Source organism: Poeciliopsis prolifica, unplaced genomic scaffold, assembly GCF_027474105.1.
Source record: "Poeciliopsis prolifica strain line A6 unplaced genomic scaffold, Auburn_PproV2 SCAFFOLD034, whole genome shotgun sequence".
NCBI classification, from domain to species: Eukaryota; Metazoa; Chordata; class Actinopteri; order Cyprinodontiformes; family Poeciliidae; genus Poeciliopsis; species Poeciliopsis prolifica.
The window spans coordinates 2,379,180-2,393,811 of record NW_026562409.1 but is presented as its reverse complement, the minus strand read 5'-3'; the positions used below and the strand labels follow the sequence as shown (position 1 = coordinate 2,393,811).

At 39.9% G+C, this 14,632-nt stretch overlaps 1 protein-coding gene across 1 annotated transcript; it reads left to right on the top strand.

The window, feature by feature from the left end:
• Nucleotides 1-353: 353 nt before the first annotated feature.
• hlfa (HLF transcription factor, PAR bZIP family member a) lies at nt 354-13,976 on the top strand. The gene is made up of 4 exons (XM_055051766.1): nt 354-750; nt 3,440-3,799; nt 9,702-9,904; nt 10,454-13,976. Exons 1-4 carry the CDS (start codon nt 636-638, stop codon nt 10,667-10,669), a joined length of 894 nt encoding a protein of 297 aa, XP_054907741.1. The 5' UTR covers nt 354-635; the 3' UTR covers nt 10,670-13,976.
• Nucleotides 13,977-14,632: the final 656 nt, after the last annotated feature.

Sequence of the window (14,632 nt, the reverse complement as noted above, 5' to 3'; positions counted from 1 at the left end):
TTTTCAAACAGAATTTTCCTCAAAAATTTCTGAGATGTCTCAAAATTTCAGAGTTTTTTTAATTCTGAAAGTTGTCACCTTTTGAAACTCAGAAATGTTTCTGTTTTTCCAGGAAATTTCCGAGTTTATTTTATTTTACTTAGCAAATTTTCTAGAGTTTTTATTTTGGCATAAATATATCCTTCTTTTTCTACCTGTTTCCGTCTACAATGGCCCTGACCCAACTGTCAGTAAAGGCAGCACGGACGTGGGGTTTTACCTGACGTCCCTGAACGTACAGTCCCCGCCCTCCCGGGTGCTTTGACGTCACTGGCGCCCGTCTCCTCACACGCACCGGGGAGTGCAGCAGCGGCCCCCCTCCTACCTCCCTGCCTTCCTCCTCCTCCTCCTCTCCACCCTCTCTGCCAGAGAGCCCCGACGACAGACAGCCATCCAGCCGCTCACCGTCCTGCTCCTCCCGCCGCCGCTGCTGCCGCTGAGCGGAGTGTGGTCTCCTTTTTCCACCTGCGTGGGTTTCTCCACGAGCCGGACAGCGAGTTTTTTTTTTTAAACTATTTTATTTTTTTATTTTTATTAATTTCTAACCTGGTTTGGGGACATTTAATCTGTTTTACTCCTGCTGCCTTTCAAGTGAAATGGAGAAAATGGCCAGACCTCTTCCTTTAAACCCAACTTTCCTGCCGCCGACTCATGGAGTCCTGAAATCCCTGCTGGAAAACCCGCTGAAACTCCCGTTTCACCACGATGAAGGTACGCTGTCTTGAAAGAATGTGCAAAACTTACTGCGCACACAGGTGCACGTAGGGCGGCTTGTTGGCGCACTTCTTTGATGTGACAGATACAGCGGACGAAAAGGACACAGGTCAACCAAATCGCCTCAAAGTGGCGCGTCTTTGCAGTTTGCGATCTTTGTTAAACATTAAACTGTAATCTGATTTGCCTGGAGCGGCAAAGATAGAGAAATCAGAATGTAATTCGGGTTTAATGTTTTTAACTGGCGGATTTGGCGTCAAATTCAGCCTGTAGGTGATTTAAACATGAAGTTATTTTCTCAATGAACAGATAAGGGTCCAGATTTAACCGCGCTGCTGTTGTGTCTGCGCTGTTAATAGCGTAAAGTGCTGTTTATAACATTTAAACGCCTCTGTCTTCAATGGGACTCATTAGAAGTACCGATATCTGCATATAGAGGGCGTGCTCCATGTTGAAGCCTCTCTTAGGACGAGTTCAATGGATGTTAGCTGATATGAATGACGGATAATGTTTACCTTTAAAGGGCCAGGCTGCTCAAATATTAAATTTCTCACGGGTTAGTGAACATTTCCACAGTTCTAATGTTTCTTCCAGTCAGATGACAGAGAGAGATGGGCAGACAAAAAACACCTGCATGTTCATCTCAACACATCAGAATAAAACTGAAAACGTCATTTATTTCAGTATAGTTGGTTTTATGTCAGGTCAAAGGTATGTTTAGGTGATTATGGTTTACACTTAAGGAAGATCGAACATTCAGTTTCTCATGAAAATGTAATATCAGACCAGTAATAAGAATAATAAAGTATTTTTAATACAGAATTGTTTTGCTATGTAGCTGTTGTGGAGGTGAATGACAAAAGAAGCTGCTGTATGCAGGAGTTTTAATGGAAAGTTATATGGCTGTAAAAAGATGCATATGGATAACAACAGACTTCAGTGAATTGTTGATATTCAAGATTTTTGCCACAACCAATTATTGAATCTGCATTGGCACATTGTTTAGTCGGCCTAACCTTTTCTCTTTAATTGGTCTAAGAAACTAAATCTGGGTTTTTATCAACTGGAACGTAAAATATTGGCTTTTTAAAAGAAAATAAAACCAGATTAATGGTGTCAAAGTTGAAAGAGTAAATATGTAATGCAGGATGATTCAGTCCAGATGTAAAAAAAATCTATTTTCTTATTTATCTAGAATAAATGTTTTACTGACATGCAAATATTAGACTTAAAATATAAGCACCCCCTACCATAAATTGTATCCAAAACAGCTTTGTTATTGTCATGAATTTAGTTATTGACATGGGGATAGAAACAATGAATTGACTTACGATTAATTAACAATTAACCTGTTTAATCTCACCAGCAACAATTGTTGCCAGACATTTTTTCTAACTTCTCGAAGGTCTGAAGGAATTGCTTTGACTTTTAGCAGCTAATTGAAGTTTTTAAGTCAAATAATAAAGTGTCTTCTCTAAGCAATTACATTTTCATGTATCTGGTGTGAAAGGTCACATGACCAGACCTCTTTACTTCCTGCCTGTAAGGATGGAGGTAAATCTGTCACAACCCTGCACAAAAGGAAGTCAGTAAAATATAAAGAAAATATTTTGTACATTTGTTCTCTCAAGTGTCTTCTGTTGATATATAAAGAAAATTGTATCCATTCATTCATCTGAATGACTACTACAAGATGGTCTTGTGCTTGGTCTGGTGGAACAGGGGCAACGTCCTCTCACATACTAACATTTTCACCTGATTTTGCCTAATAGATGAAATAATCAAATGAGGTCAAAGGTCACTTGGCACATTGAGACAATAACATCTGCAGGATGTGGCATTAAATTCTTATGTTTCTAAAATATTTCTGAACACTCTGAGCTTGTCATCCTTAAATGGAGCCAAGAAACAAAGATGGCGGCCTTACCAGTAGGAAAAAGAGAAATGCTCCAAACAGAGTCCATGTGGGATGTAAGATGCATTTTCTGCGGTTCTGTTTTGTATTATAAACACTTAAGTTTCACCTTGATGGCGTCGTTCAGCCGAGCTGCATAACGGAGCCGCACCAAATTTATAAACTGAAAACTACTGATGTGCTACCAAGGTGGGGATGATGTGATGACAGAAAAACTGAGAAAAATTATAACAAATTTGTAACACAATGGAAAAAACATGACGCTAAAAAACAAGGTCTGATTTTTGGAGATTGTTGTGAGTTAAAGCGCTTCATGGAGTGAAGTTTTAATATCAAGAGCAACTAATGGCGGTTTCTGTATTAATTTTTTTAATTCTTAATTTTCTATTTTGCCACTTAAAAAGGTTCCTGTGTTAGATTTTAGGAATATAAGTTTAATAATGCGACAAGCATTTTTCTGTTTATTCAGTCAATATTTAATACAGCTGACAGAAAGTAATATTAAAATTTTATGAAGTTTAAATTTGCCCTTCATGTTGTGGAAAGACCATAAGCCGTCTTGAATTGCAAATGGAAATGATTGAGATAGTTTTAATTTCTCATGCAGTTAATTGAGTCATTCTGAAATGCTTACTAATTGGTTTGTTGTTAAATCAGTTGTGGTTTTGTTTTGAGCACAGTCTAATCTGGTCCTGATTAGACTGAAGTGACGTAGATTCCTACTAGATCAGTCCAGGATGAAATCTGATGGGATTTGTTTTCTTCTTTCAGGATTCGGGAAGGATAAGGAGAAAGAGAAAAAGCTGGAAGATGAGAGCAGCACAGCCAGCCACCCCCAGTCGGCTTTCCTCGGGCCCACTCTGTGGGACAAGACCCTGCCGTACGACGGCGACAACTTCCAGCTGGAGTACATGGACCTGGAGGAGTTCCTGTCGGAAAACGGCATCCCAGCCAACACGGCCCAGAGCGAGCAGGCCCCGCAGGCGGCGCAGCCGTCCCAGGCAGCACTGCAACAGGTCTCGCCGCCCAAGCCGCCCACCCCCTCAGTGGTGGACCTCAGCAGCCGCGCCACCACCTCCGTTCACACAGCCATACCGCCTCAGACCTGCCTGCACAGCCCCACCACTGCAGGTAGGAAGCATGCTGAGGCACACCTGGGTCCTCAAATGTCCTCCACATGTTCTTAGATGGTGTCTGTGCATCCTTAAAAAGACTTAAATGTATCTGAAATTTAGGTCTTAAAAGACTTAACTTCATGTATCCGTAGTTAAGCTCTTTAAAAAGTCTTAAATTCTTTTAAATATAAGCTCTTATGAATTCTTAAATCAATGTGTCTAAAGTTAAGTTGTTGAAAAAGTCTTAAATTTCTGGGTGTAAAGATAAGCCTTTAAAAGTCTAAAATGTATGTATCTAAAGATAAGGCCTTAAGAAGTCTTAAATTAATGTAGCTAAAGTTAAGATCTTAAAAAGTCTTAAGGTTGTGTATCTAAACACAAGACTTTATTAATCAAATTTATGTAACTAAAGATAAGGCCTCATAAAATCTGTATTTAAATATAAGGCTTTAAAATGTGTTAAAGTCATTAGAACATTTTAAAGTTGGTTTTAACTGCATTTATCACAGGCCTTAAATTACATCGTGGCAGGATTATTTAGTTTTATCAATCAGGCTGGGTGATCTGAACTTCAGCATCATATTTTGTGGTACTCTTGTGATAATAGTCAAAGTAATGCTAAGAACTGTATTTGTTCCTTTATTTAGATAACAGTTTGACTGTGACTTCATGACATAACCTCACAAACAAAAACACTGCTGTGGAAAAACAGAACCGTCCCCAAACAACTATTTCTGTGGCCTTAGTTTCATTCTAGGTGGCTTTGAAAAGGTCTTGACGTTGCATATCTAAAATTAAGGCCTTAAGATTTAAACTCATTAGAAAAAATATGTTAAAGATTGTTTTGGGAGGGTGATATAGTTTCCTGTATTCATCTTCATTATGTTCTCTGAATTCAGGCGGTTGATGCTGCCATTAAGTAATTAATCATTTAAGCTAGCTAGCTAATTTTTTTCATCAAGGGTAAGGGCAAATTAATGCTTTGTTGCCACTTCTGTTTCCAGGCAGATACAAGATTATGTGCATTTTGTTCAAAAAGGAAAAAAAATCTTGAGTTTGGCACAGTTACGTCCCTGAAGAATCCCCGATGTTTGTAGTTGTTTTGGCCCTCAATACCATTTCAGGTGGCATTAAAAAACTTGCCAAACCCTGTTTCAGGTTGGGATGAAAATGATTCAATCTGTTTGTAATGTTGCAGGCTGATGAAGCTCAGGTCTAAGTATGTTGCAGGGCGGCTCTCATTGAGCTCCGATTGGCTGAAAGAAGCCCCGCCCCCTCATTGTTTTTGTTTACTCCACATTTTTTTGGTTTTGTAAAGCTGTGCCTCAGGCTTGAACTCACCGAACCACATAAACTCACTTCATCCAACTCCACACGGTGGAAACTTTCAGATTCACACGTTTTTGAATCCGTCTGCCGTTTTGGTCACCGCAGAAAACTTCTCGTTAAGGAAGCGGTTACGTAACGAGCTGGCATCCAGGAGACAGCGGCTGCTTTTCCTGCCTGATCCTGGGAGCGGTTCCCTTCCAGAATCTGACCGGCTGCTGGCAGCGGATCAGATCATGGAAGATAAACAGATGGAGACCTTGAGTTTGTTGACCTGAAGGGGCGGGGTCCCAGCCAGGGCTCTCACTGACCCAGTGAGTCAGATGTTTTCAGGTTTATCAAACGATAACGGACCGGTCTGATTCCAGCTGCTGAGTCTGGATCAGATGGAGATGTTTGCTGCTGGAGATCCGTCTCCTCCCAAACATTTCCTCGGTCAGGAAGGAAGAACACGGCTGGAGGTTCTGTAAACAGGTCTGACCTCGTCTTTAATGTGCTGAATGCATTGCCAGGGAGGGGGATTATTCCACATTTTGTTCAATAAAATCTCAGTCAAAACTCATCTAAAATAAAGTATCAAACTGCAGAAATGAGAACAAACGCAGGGGAAATTAAATTAGTTTGATTTTACTCTTAAAACAATTTTACTGCTTCCTTTTCTCAGGAAATTTATCAGATTGTGAAAAACACTTAATAAAAATTTATATTTGCATGTTTTTACTCACGTTTCTTAATGTGTGTTTATGTTACAATTTAAATTGATGGAATATTTAAAGATTTAGTTTGGTTTCATTTTACATTATCAGAAAAATTATTGATAATGGTAATAAGTCCAACAATAAGGACAAAAGAATAAATCCTGGATTGAATAAATATCAATAGTAGGAATAAACAATAAATGAATGCATTATAATATAAGTTAATGTGCTTCGTTTAATACGCCACTGCTAAATTTGTTCTGCCCATTTACTGCACAAAATATTATCACTGATTTTTGGAAATTAGGTAAATATTTTTATTATTCACATTTTAATTCATTTAAAATGTGGCATGACTGAAACATTTATTTATAATGTGACTTAATTACTAAAACAAAACAAAAAATAAAAAATTCTGTGATTTATTGAAATAATTATGGCCAGTTTGGTCCTCCATATGTTCTTTAACAGACCTGCAGTCAGACTAGCTCCATATTTTCAGGCTGCAGCTCAGATGTTAGAGAAACTCCTGCTCGTTCGACACTCATGTGTCCGGGTTCTGTTTGGGTTCTGTTTGGGTCCATCCTGGCTTCTCACGTGAAGCCAGGATGGGGTTTCCTCTGGCGTGCGGCACCATGTGACGGGCGCATGCAGGCAGCCGTGTGCAACGCCGAGCTGCAAACCGGAGCCCCCTCCTTTTCTTTTCTCACCCCCCGACCCACCCTCTCTGCTTCCTGCCCAAACCCCCCCGCTCTCCCCCTCTGGGACCGGCCCAGGCTCAGAGCACACGCTGTACCCTGCAGAGGTCACATGGACTCAGGCGTGCTCTGGTCACGTGCGCGCCGCGCTCCAGCTCAGCGAGCCTGGTCTCGTCTAACCAGCTCCGCGGCCTCCGGCGCAGCGCCGCAGGGCCTGCAGCCTGTGGCGCTCGTCCTGCTGAGGCAGATAACATCCTGGGTGTGCCCCCGCTACGGCCTTCGCAGGTCCAAGGTCGCGTCCAGGACATTGACCGTGCAGCGGCCGGAGGGGGAATCAGGTTTCATCTAGTTTCTGACACCAGTCGGATCAGAACCAACAGATATTTCTTCGGTTGGCTTCCATCAGGAAAAACTAAAGAAAATGGTTTTGTTTTTTTAAGCTTTAACAGCAGTTTCTTTGTTGTACTTTATTTACGTTGAGTAAAATTCAGATAACCTGTTTTTTGATGAATATAAGGTTTTTCACACACATTTAAAACATAATTATCAGAAAATAAGTTAATTCTCACACAGTTAATCATTATTTTTTCTAAAAAAATTAATTTTAATTTATAGCAAAATATAAAGTGACTATATTTTTGTTTACATTTAACTATTACATTATTTGCTATTATCAATAAAATAGGGTAAAATAATGATAAAAGGTACCACAAATATAAAAAAATAAAACCTCCTTTATAAATTTTTTAAATATTTCTGCAGAATGTTCACAAGTTGCACAATCCGCCTCATTCATCTGCTAAACATTAAACCAGTGGAAACTGCAGAACATGCAAATTTCAGTTTTAATCAGTTTAAAATCATTTATTTTAAATTTTCACAAATTAACCAGCAGAGTGCTGGGAAACCAGCCGGCTTGTCGGTGCGCTGCTGTTCTGACTCTGCTATATTTATCATCTGAGGCTCAACGTTGCAGCTGGAAGGGTTTTTCAGGTGAAATAAAATTGTCGTGACCCGAAATGATCTTCCTCTGAGAGTATTTACAGTAAAGAGAGTAAAGAGAGATTAGACATCCAAACTCAAACTCAGAGTTCAGCAGTTCACGGAGACGTCTGGTCGTCATGGCGACAGCGCCCATAAAATCATAAAAAGCCCGATATGATCACTGAGCGTGACGTCAAGCTGGATCCAGATGATAATCTGTAAAATCAATAAATGTATCCACAGTGCAATAAAAAAAAAACTTTGTTGAATGTGGTTTATAGGTTTCCATGGAAATGCAGTCGGGTTAATGATTAATCTCAGTTCGTTCCTCTTCTCGGATCTGGTCAGAACCGGGTCGCAGAGTTTAGACGTTCCAGTTCGGACCGCTTGTGCCTCGGCTTCCTGCGCTCGCCTCGCAGAGGTCAGGTCGCACTATTTGTGTCGCCGCTTAAAGACGGATTATGTTTAATCTGGTCTCTGGTTTAAAAATGAAAGAACAGATGAGAAACAAAATCTGAGACTATCAGTCTGAGACTATCAGTCTGAGACGGCAGAGAAACACACTGAGAACTTGATCTGAAACGATTAATCACGATTAATCGGTTATTCAAAGAATCATCGCAGTCACAAAAACATCTTACCAAGTATTTTTGTCCAGTTCCTAGTGGAAATCTGAAATAAGTTCAAACTAGTAACTTTTCCAAACAAAATATAGGAATTTGTTTAAAGGCAATAATTTCTTAATATTGGTGAAAAACAATAAATAATCTGCTGGTTCCCCTGGCAGATTATTTCATTGTTAGCATTAAATAAATCAACATTAAGTAATTATTCACTCAAAATGTATTTTTGTTTTGCCTTATATAAAGAGTACAGAGATATTTCCACTAGAAACTACATCAAAGATACTTGGTAGGATTTTGTGTTTTTGGCAGGAAAGTCTCCCATACGTCTGAATCAGAACCATTCAACAGAATACCTGATGGTCGATGTCAGAGAGCTTTGGACGGTTTAGATCCGTGTGTTCCTGCAGCGCTGCAGACCAGGTCAGCGGCTCCGACCTCGTTAATGTGGGTCATGATGTTCGAGCCGCCAGCGGATCAGCGGCCGATGAAAATGCACGTAGCGCCTGTTCGGGACAGGAAGTCAGGAGTTTCTTAGCTCCTGAAACAGTCACACAGCAGGCGAAACCAGATTTTTCCCTGCAGTCTGAACGGACCAATTCCGATCTTTTCCCCTCCTGAATCTTCCATATTTGAAACTACATTGTATCCGATTGTCTCCAAACTTGTCTGAACGTTCATTTTGCGTTTTGTCCGACTTTTACACCATTGATATGAGAAATGAGTCATAATTTGGCACCAGAAGAAGCCAGACGTTGGAATCACGACAGAAACAATGGCTGAAAATTATGATTAATAAATTATAAAAGAAGTCTGTCAGTTTCACAACTCTTCAGACTACACATCCAAACAGACAGAGACTGTCAACATTTACTATTAGTTCTGGTTTCTTTTTATTAGCTTTCTGTCTTATGATCTACACCGAATAGAATATTATTATTATAACCATGAAATTTGGGTACAATTATTCAGATAAAAATAAGAGCTACAAAACTTCCCTCTCCCACTAGGCTCCTTCAGACTAGCCAGCAGCAATTAGCAAACAGCTGATTGAACTGCACATCTGATAAAAACAAGTTTCAGAAAGAGCAGGAGTTTTTAAAGAGACAGACGTTAAATTACAATGTCAACGTCTTTTTAAGTCCTCTTTGATTATATATGATTTGATTGTGCTGTGAACAGGAAAACACAAAACTGCCCCTCTAAAGCCTCCACTGTGTCTGAATTGGATCTCCCACCTCTGAATAAATGTTCAAATTGATTAATAAACATAATGTATTACTGTTTCTGTAAACGTTGTGCTGCTCTGTGACGCCTGCGTTCTTCTTCTGTGCTCTCTGGTCGCTTTGAGGACATGAAGCGTTCATGCGGTCGGGTTTAATTAGTTGCAAAAGAATAACAGATTTCAGCAGAAAATCAGAACCTGCTGCTTTTACTGTTGGTCAAGTGTTTGTGTAACCGTTGTGTGGCAGCACCACCCGCTGGATGGTGGAGGTATTACCGCCTCAAGCAGAACTAGAAGCTTCACAGAGAATAGACATGGCCTCCCGGTTCTGATGTTCTGTTTGTGTCCTCTGTCCGGTCTGCAGCCAGAGACACACCCAGCCCCATCGACCCGGAGTCCATCCAGGTCCCGGTGACGTACGAGCCGGACCCGGCCGACCTGGCGCTGTCCAGCGTTCCGGGTCAGGAGATGTTCGACCCCAGGAAGCGCAAATTCTCCGCTGAGGAGCTGAAGCCGCAGCCCATGATCAAGAAAGCCCGGAAGGTTTTCATCCCCGAGGACCTGAAGGTGAGGAAGAGTCTCAGACCGGAACCAGAACCTAGAACCAGAACCCAGAACCAGAACCCATCACAATGACATGGGAAATAAAATTTTTCTTTTTTCATTTAGGCAGATTATTTAGATTTTAGGTATGAAATATTAACTTAAAACTATTTCCTTCTTTCTTTCTTTGTCATTCCTTCCTCTCTTTCTTCCTCTCCTATTTTCTTTAGTCAGTCAGAAACAGCTGATCTTTTCAGATGTTTATGCAGATGCATGTTTTGCTACAAATGATCAGGCATTCACTAAAGCAGTGCTGTTATTGCATTTCAGGCAATACAAAGAAAATTTTCTTATTTAAAAATTAATTGAACTTTTTTGTTTGTTTTTGTTTTAAATGTATTTCTAATATTGTATAAATTAAACTTAAGTAGTTAAATGAAAGATCAGCAGAATGTTTCAGCCTTCACTTAATCGTTAGTGGCAGGATTCACCTTCGAAATAAAAGCATCATTAATTTTTTGTATTTCATTGCCATGTTGTTTTGCTCACTGAGCCCTCTACTGCCCCCTGCAGGATGATAAGTACTGGGCGCGACGCAGAAAGAACAACGTGGCGGCGAAGCGCTCGCGGGACGCGCGCCGCCTCAAGGAGAACCAGATCGCCATCCGGGCCGGCTTCCTGGAGAAGGAGAACGCCGCGCTGCGCGTCGAGGTGGCCGACTTGAGGAAGGAGCTGGGCCGCTGCAAGAACATTCTGGCTAAATACGAGGCGCGACACGGGCCGCTGTGAGCCTCTCCTGGGCCAACCTCTGCTCCCAGAACCTCCAGTTTGCCCTCCTGTTTGAAGGACAATGTCTCTAATGGCAGCAGCCCCACCTGTATGATTCTGGTATTTTATTAAGCTTCATCTCGTCTGCTCCTCCTTTGATTTCTCTACACGGTTTGACGAAATAGATATAAATATATTTACATGTGCGTACTTCCCACTGTGAGGAGTTCGAGCCTGCCTCTTTCTCTACATCAGATCAGGACTAAAATCCTCTTTATTTTGTCGTTTGTAGCCACTTATGTTAGTATTTCCTGTCCAGTCCAGGAACATTTTGCTCTCTGTTGTTATTATTATGTTTTAATTTCTTGAGCAATAATTTTAAATATGTCTCCACCTCCTGCTCCAGTTCGTTAACTTCTGCACTAACTAGCGTCTCACAATCGGATCCGGTTCAAGAAAATTCCTCCTATTTATCTCCCTTTTATTTCTCAGATGGAAGATTGTTGTTTTTATATCTATAAATAAGTATATATATATATATTCTGTTGATATAATTGTTAGTATTATTACTGCTCTGAAAGCTGTGGTTGTTTAGCCTCCTCCTCTTCAGGTTGAAGCATGATTTCTCTGTTTTTTGGACTAGTTGTTGATTCCTTGGATTCTTTGGCATGACTAGTTCTTGCTTTATTTCTTTCTTTTAGGACTCGGTGCAGATGTCCTGTCGGTGGCGTCTGTTCACCGACTTTTTAAAGATGGTTGTATGAATGTAAAAGAGAAAAAGGTTGGATGGTGTTGTCCAATACTGTGGTTCACCCAGTCAGTTTGTTTCCTGCAGACCAAACCAGAGATGTTTCTATAAATCTATACGTTGTTCCTTTTTGTACAGTATTTTTCCAATATATATACACACATATATATATAGAATTGGTGAATTGTGTATTTTAAAGGCACAACAAGTCCAGAGAAATATAAAAATTGTGTTTAATAAAATAAATGAATAAATAAAGAGGTATTTTGATATTCTATTTGAGGGAATGAGAAGGAAACCAAAATATTGGGGGCATTGTAATTATATATGATTTCAACAGTCCTTAATGTGCTTAATGTTCTCAAAAACATGGGATGGCGTTACTATGACGGCAGGGAAACTATAGCTGGTTCTTCCTGCTGCTCTGCGATTGTTTTCTGCAGTCGTAGCGAATCCCTGAACCCGAGTGATGAACCTTGCAAAACTTTTTTTTGTCGTCTCTCCTGTTTTCTTTTTACTGCAGAGTCTTTAGATTGAAGCTGGATTTATGAGTCATGCTTTAGACCTCAGTCTATGATGTGGATATGCTATTTCACAAGGCAGATCATGGCATGTCCATATCTAAATGGCAGGTCCCAAAATGATTGCAAATATTTGCATAAAATCTTCTTTAGGATTTTCATGCAAAAACATGCCGTTTGTTCTAATTGTGCAAAACGTAACCCGTTCCAGAAAGGTTTACCTCAAACGTCGTCTCACTGTAGGAGAAGAGGCCACTAATGCCAGATGTTGCATAACCTACACCAAATCCAAAGATTGTTTTGGACGCGATCGTCCTCAATCAACATCACAAATTTGCACACTAATTATTTTATCCAAATAAACCAGCTCTACTTAATGACCCCTGGTTAATGGCAAAAACTATTTTTTAAATATTTTTACCATAGGAGCTTTTTAAATTCAGTTTTGAAAAGATTGCATTATATTTTGTTAAAAGGCTCATGAAATATTACATCAAATTTTAACCATCTTGGAAGCATCATCGTTTTTAATGACAAAATTAGATATTCTGCAAATGTTTAAATTGGCAGTTTCCACTCCTGCCATAAATTCTTCATTAAGTTAAAGCAGTGCTTCTCAAATAGTGGGGCGGGCCCCCTTTGGGGGGCGCGGTGCGATACCTGGGGGGGCGTGTGATCCTGGGGAACAGGCTTTTTTTTGGCCGTACTAGTAGAAAGTGTAATTGCGCACAGTAGGCGGCAGTGGCGCTCTCATTGTTACTTCTGTCACGTTTGCGACAGTGCAACATTTTATGACTTACAAGACAACAGGTTTGCCTTGGTTAGCAGTGTTAAGTCAACAAAAAGCTCAGACTGCGTTCTGTCTCTGGCCTCCGTTATTCAACAACCCCCAACATGAAAAAGTTTTCACAGGGATGAAAAGAAAAGCGGAGAGAGACAAAGATAATGAGACAACAGAAAGTCAACCGAAAGCTAAGAAGAGGAAATACGACGAAGCGTATTTAGCGCTTGGCTTCACTGTGACTACAGTTGGAGAAGAGGAAAGACCGGTGTGTTTGCTGTGTCCAAAAATGCTCGCAGCGGACAGCATGAAGCCAAATAAATTAGCGCGTCACTTAAATATGTTACATCCCAATCACGCCGATAAGCCGCTAGAGTTTTTTCAGCGAAAAAAATTTTAATAAGGAAAAAATGTTATGCAGAGATGGATAGTCACGGTGCGGAATGGGGGGCGCGAATAGTTTTCTTCTTGCTAGGGGGGCGTAACGGAAAATAATTGAGAAGCACTGAGTTAAAGCAACGCAACATCCTTCTTGAACACTAGAAGGCAGAAGCTGTGTAAAAATTGAACAAAATAACACATTTAATATTTTTTAGTTCACCAAGCTCATTAATTCCAGTAAGTTCTTGGCATCTCAGGACTTCCATATTTGTCTCCTGAGGTCATGCTCATTTGGATCTTCTGTATTTGATTCATTCAAAGATTAGTAAAGCAAAATAAAATAAGTTCTGGAACCTCCACCCCAGTAAAACAAAACTCTCACATTCCACTGAGACTTTTCGAAACGTCATCGATCTGCTCCACTGTTGTGAGCGATATTAGGCGGCCATTTTGTTACCCAGAGTTTTTATCACTTTTGAGGCTCCAAAGCTTCCAGGGCGTCTTTGTTTTTTATTAGAATAAAGCAGGAAAAAGACAGTAATGAATCTGTGAAATCCCAAACGTACCTCATGTGTGGAGTGATCTCTCTACCTCACCTGGAATCATTAACCATAATAATCGTGAGTTTGTTCCAGTGCCTTTAACTCACCGACTGTTTCCCAGTGTTTTGGTCCCATACAACGCCGCCCTGATGGCTGCAAATTGGCGCCGGAAGATTTCCTGAACCTTCGTTTCATTTCAAATATTGCAGCAGATTTGTAACCATTGTATTCATGGCAACACCAACAGATTGTTTCAGAGTGTTTAAAGTGCAGCATAAAGGAGTATTACGTGTTGTTCAGGTCTCTGCCTTTCTATCTGTAATTTCTAGTGTCTAATAAAAATACCACTTATTTTCCCATGTGTTTTCATTCTCTGCACACAGATGCATGTCAAAATATTAGAATATTGTGAAAAAGTTTAATATTTCTAAATTTTGCTAGAAATATCTGGTATTTCTAGCAGCTTGGATGTGATATAGATTTATCACACAGTAAAATATTTAATCCTCTTATGTGTTGTAATCTTTAAAATTGTGGAAATGATGAAAACTCAAAAGAAAATTAAAATATTACATTTGATTAATTAAAAAAAATGGATATTTTAAGCAGAGATAGTTTTTCAAAAGGTATTCCCATTTCTATGCGCTAAATATTTGGTCTGGGCTCCTTTTGGATGAAACTGCATCAATGTGGCGTAGCATGGAGGAAATCGCCCGGTGGTTCTGCAGAGGTTCTGGAAGTCCGGGTTGAACTGATGACAGCCTTCAGATTATTTCCATTGTTAGTTCTGGTGTTTCTAATCTTTGAGTTTTAACTTCAGTTGTGTTATTTCAGCTTTTCCGATGTTCATCAGCTGCTCCCTATTGTAAAGCAGATATTAAAATTAAAATCCAAATGTACTATTTAGTCAATTAAATTGGCTACAGCGAAGTCAGCTTTTCAGTAAAAGTCCAGATAAAAGTAGTTATGCATATATAAGTTTAGTTGTAAAAAAGATGTTTTGTGTTATAT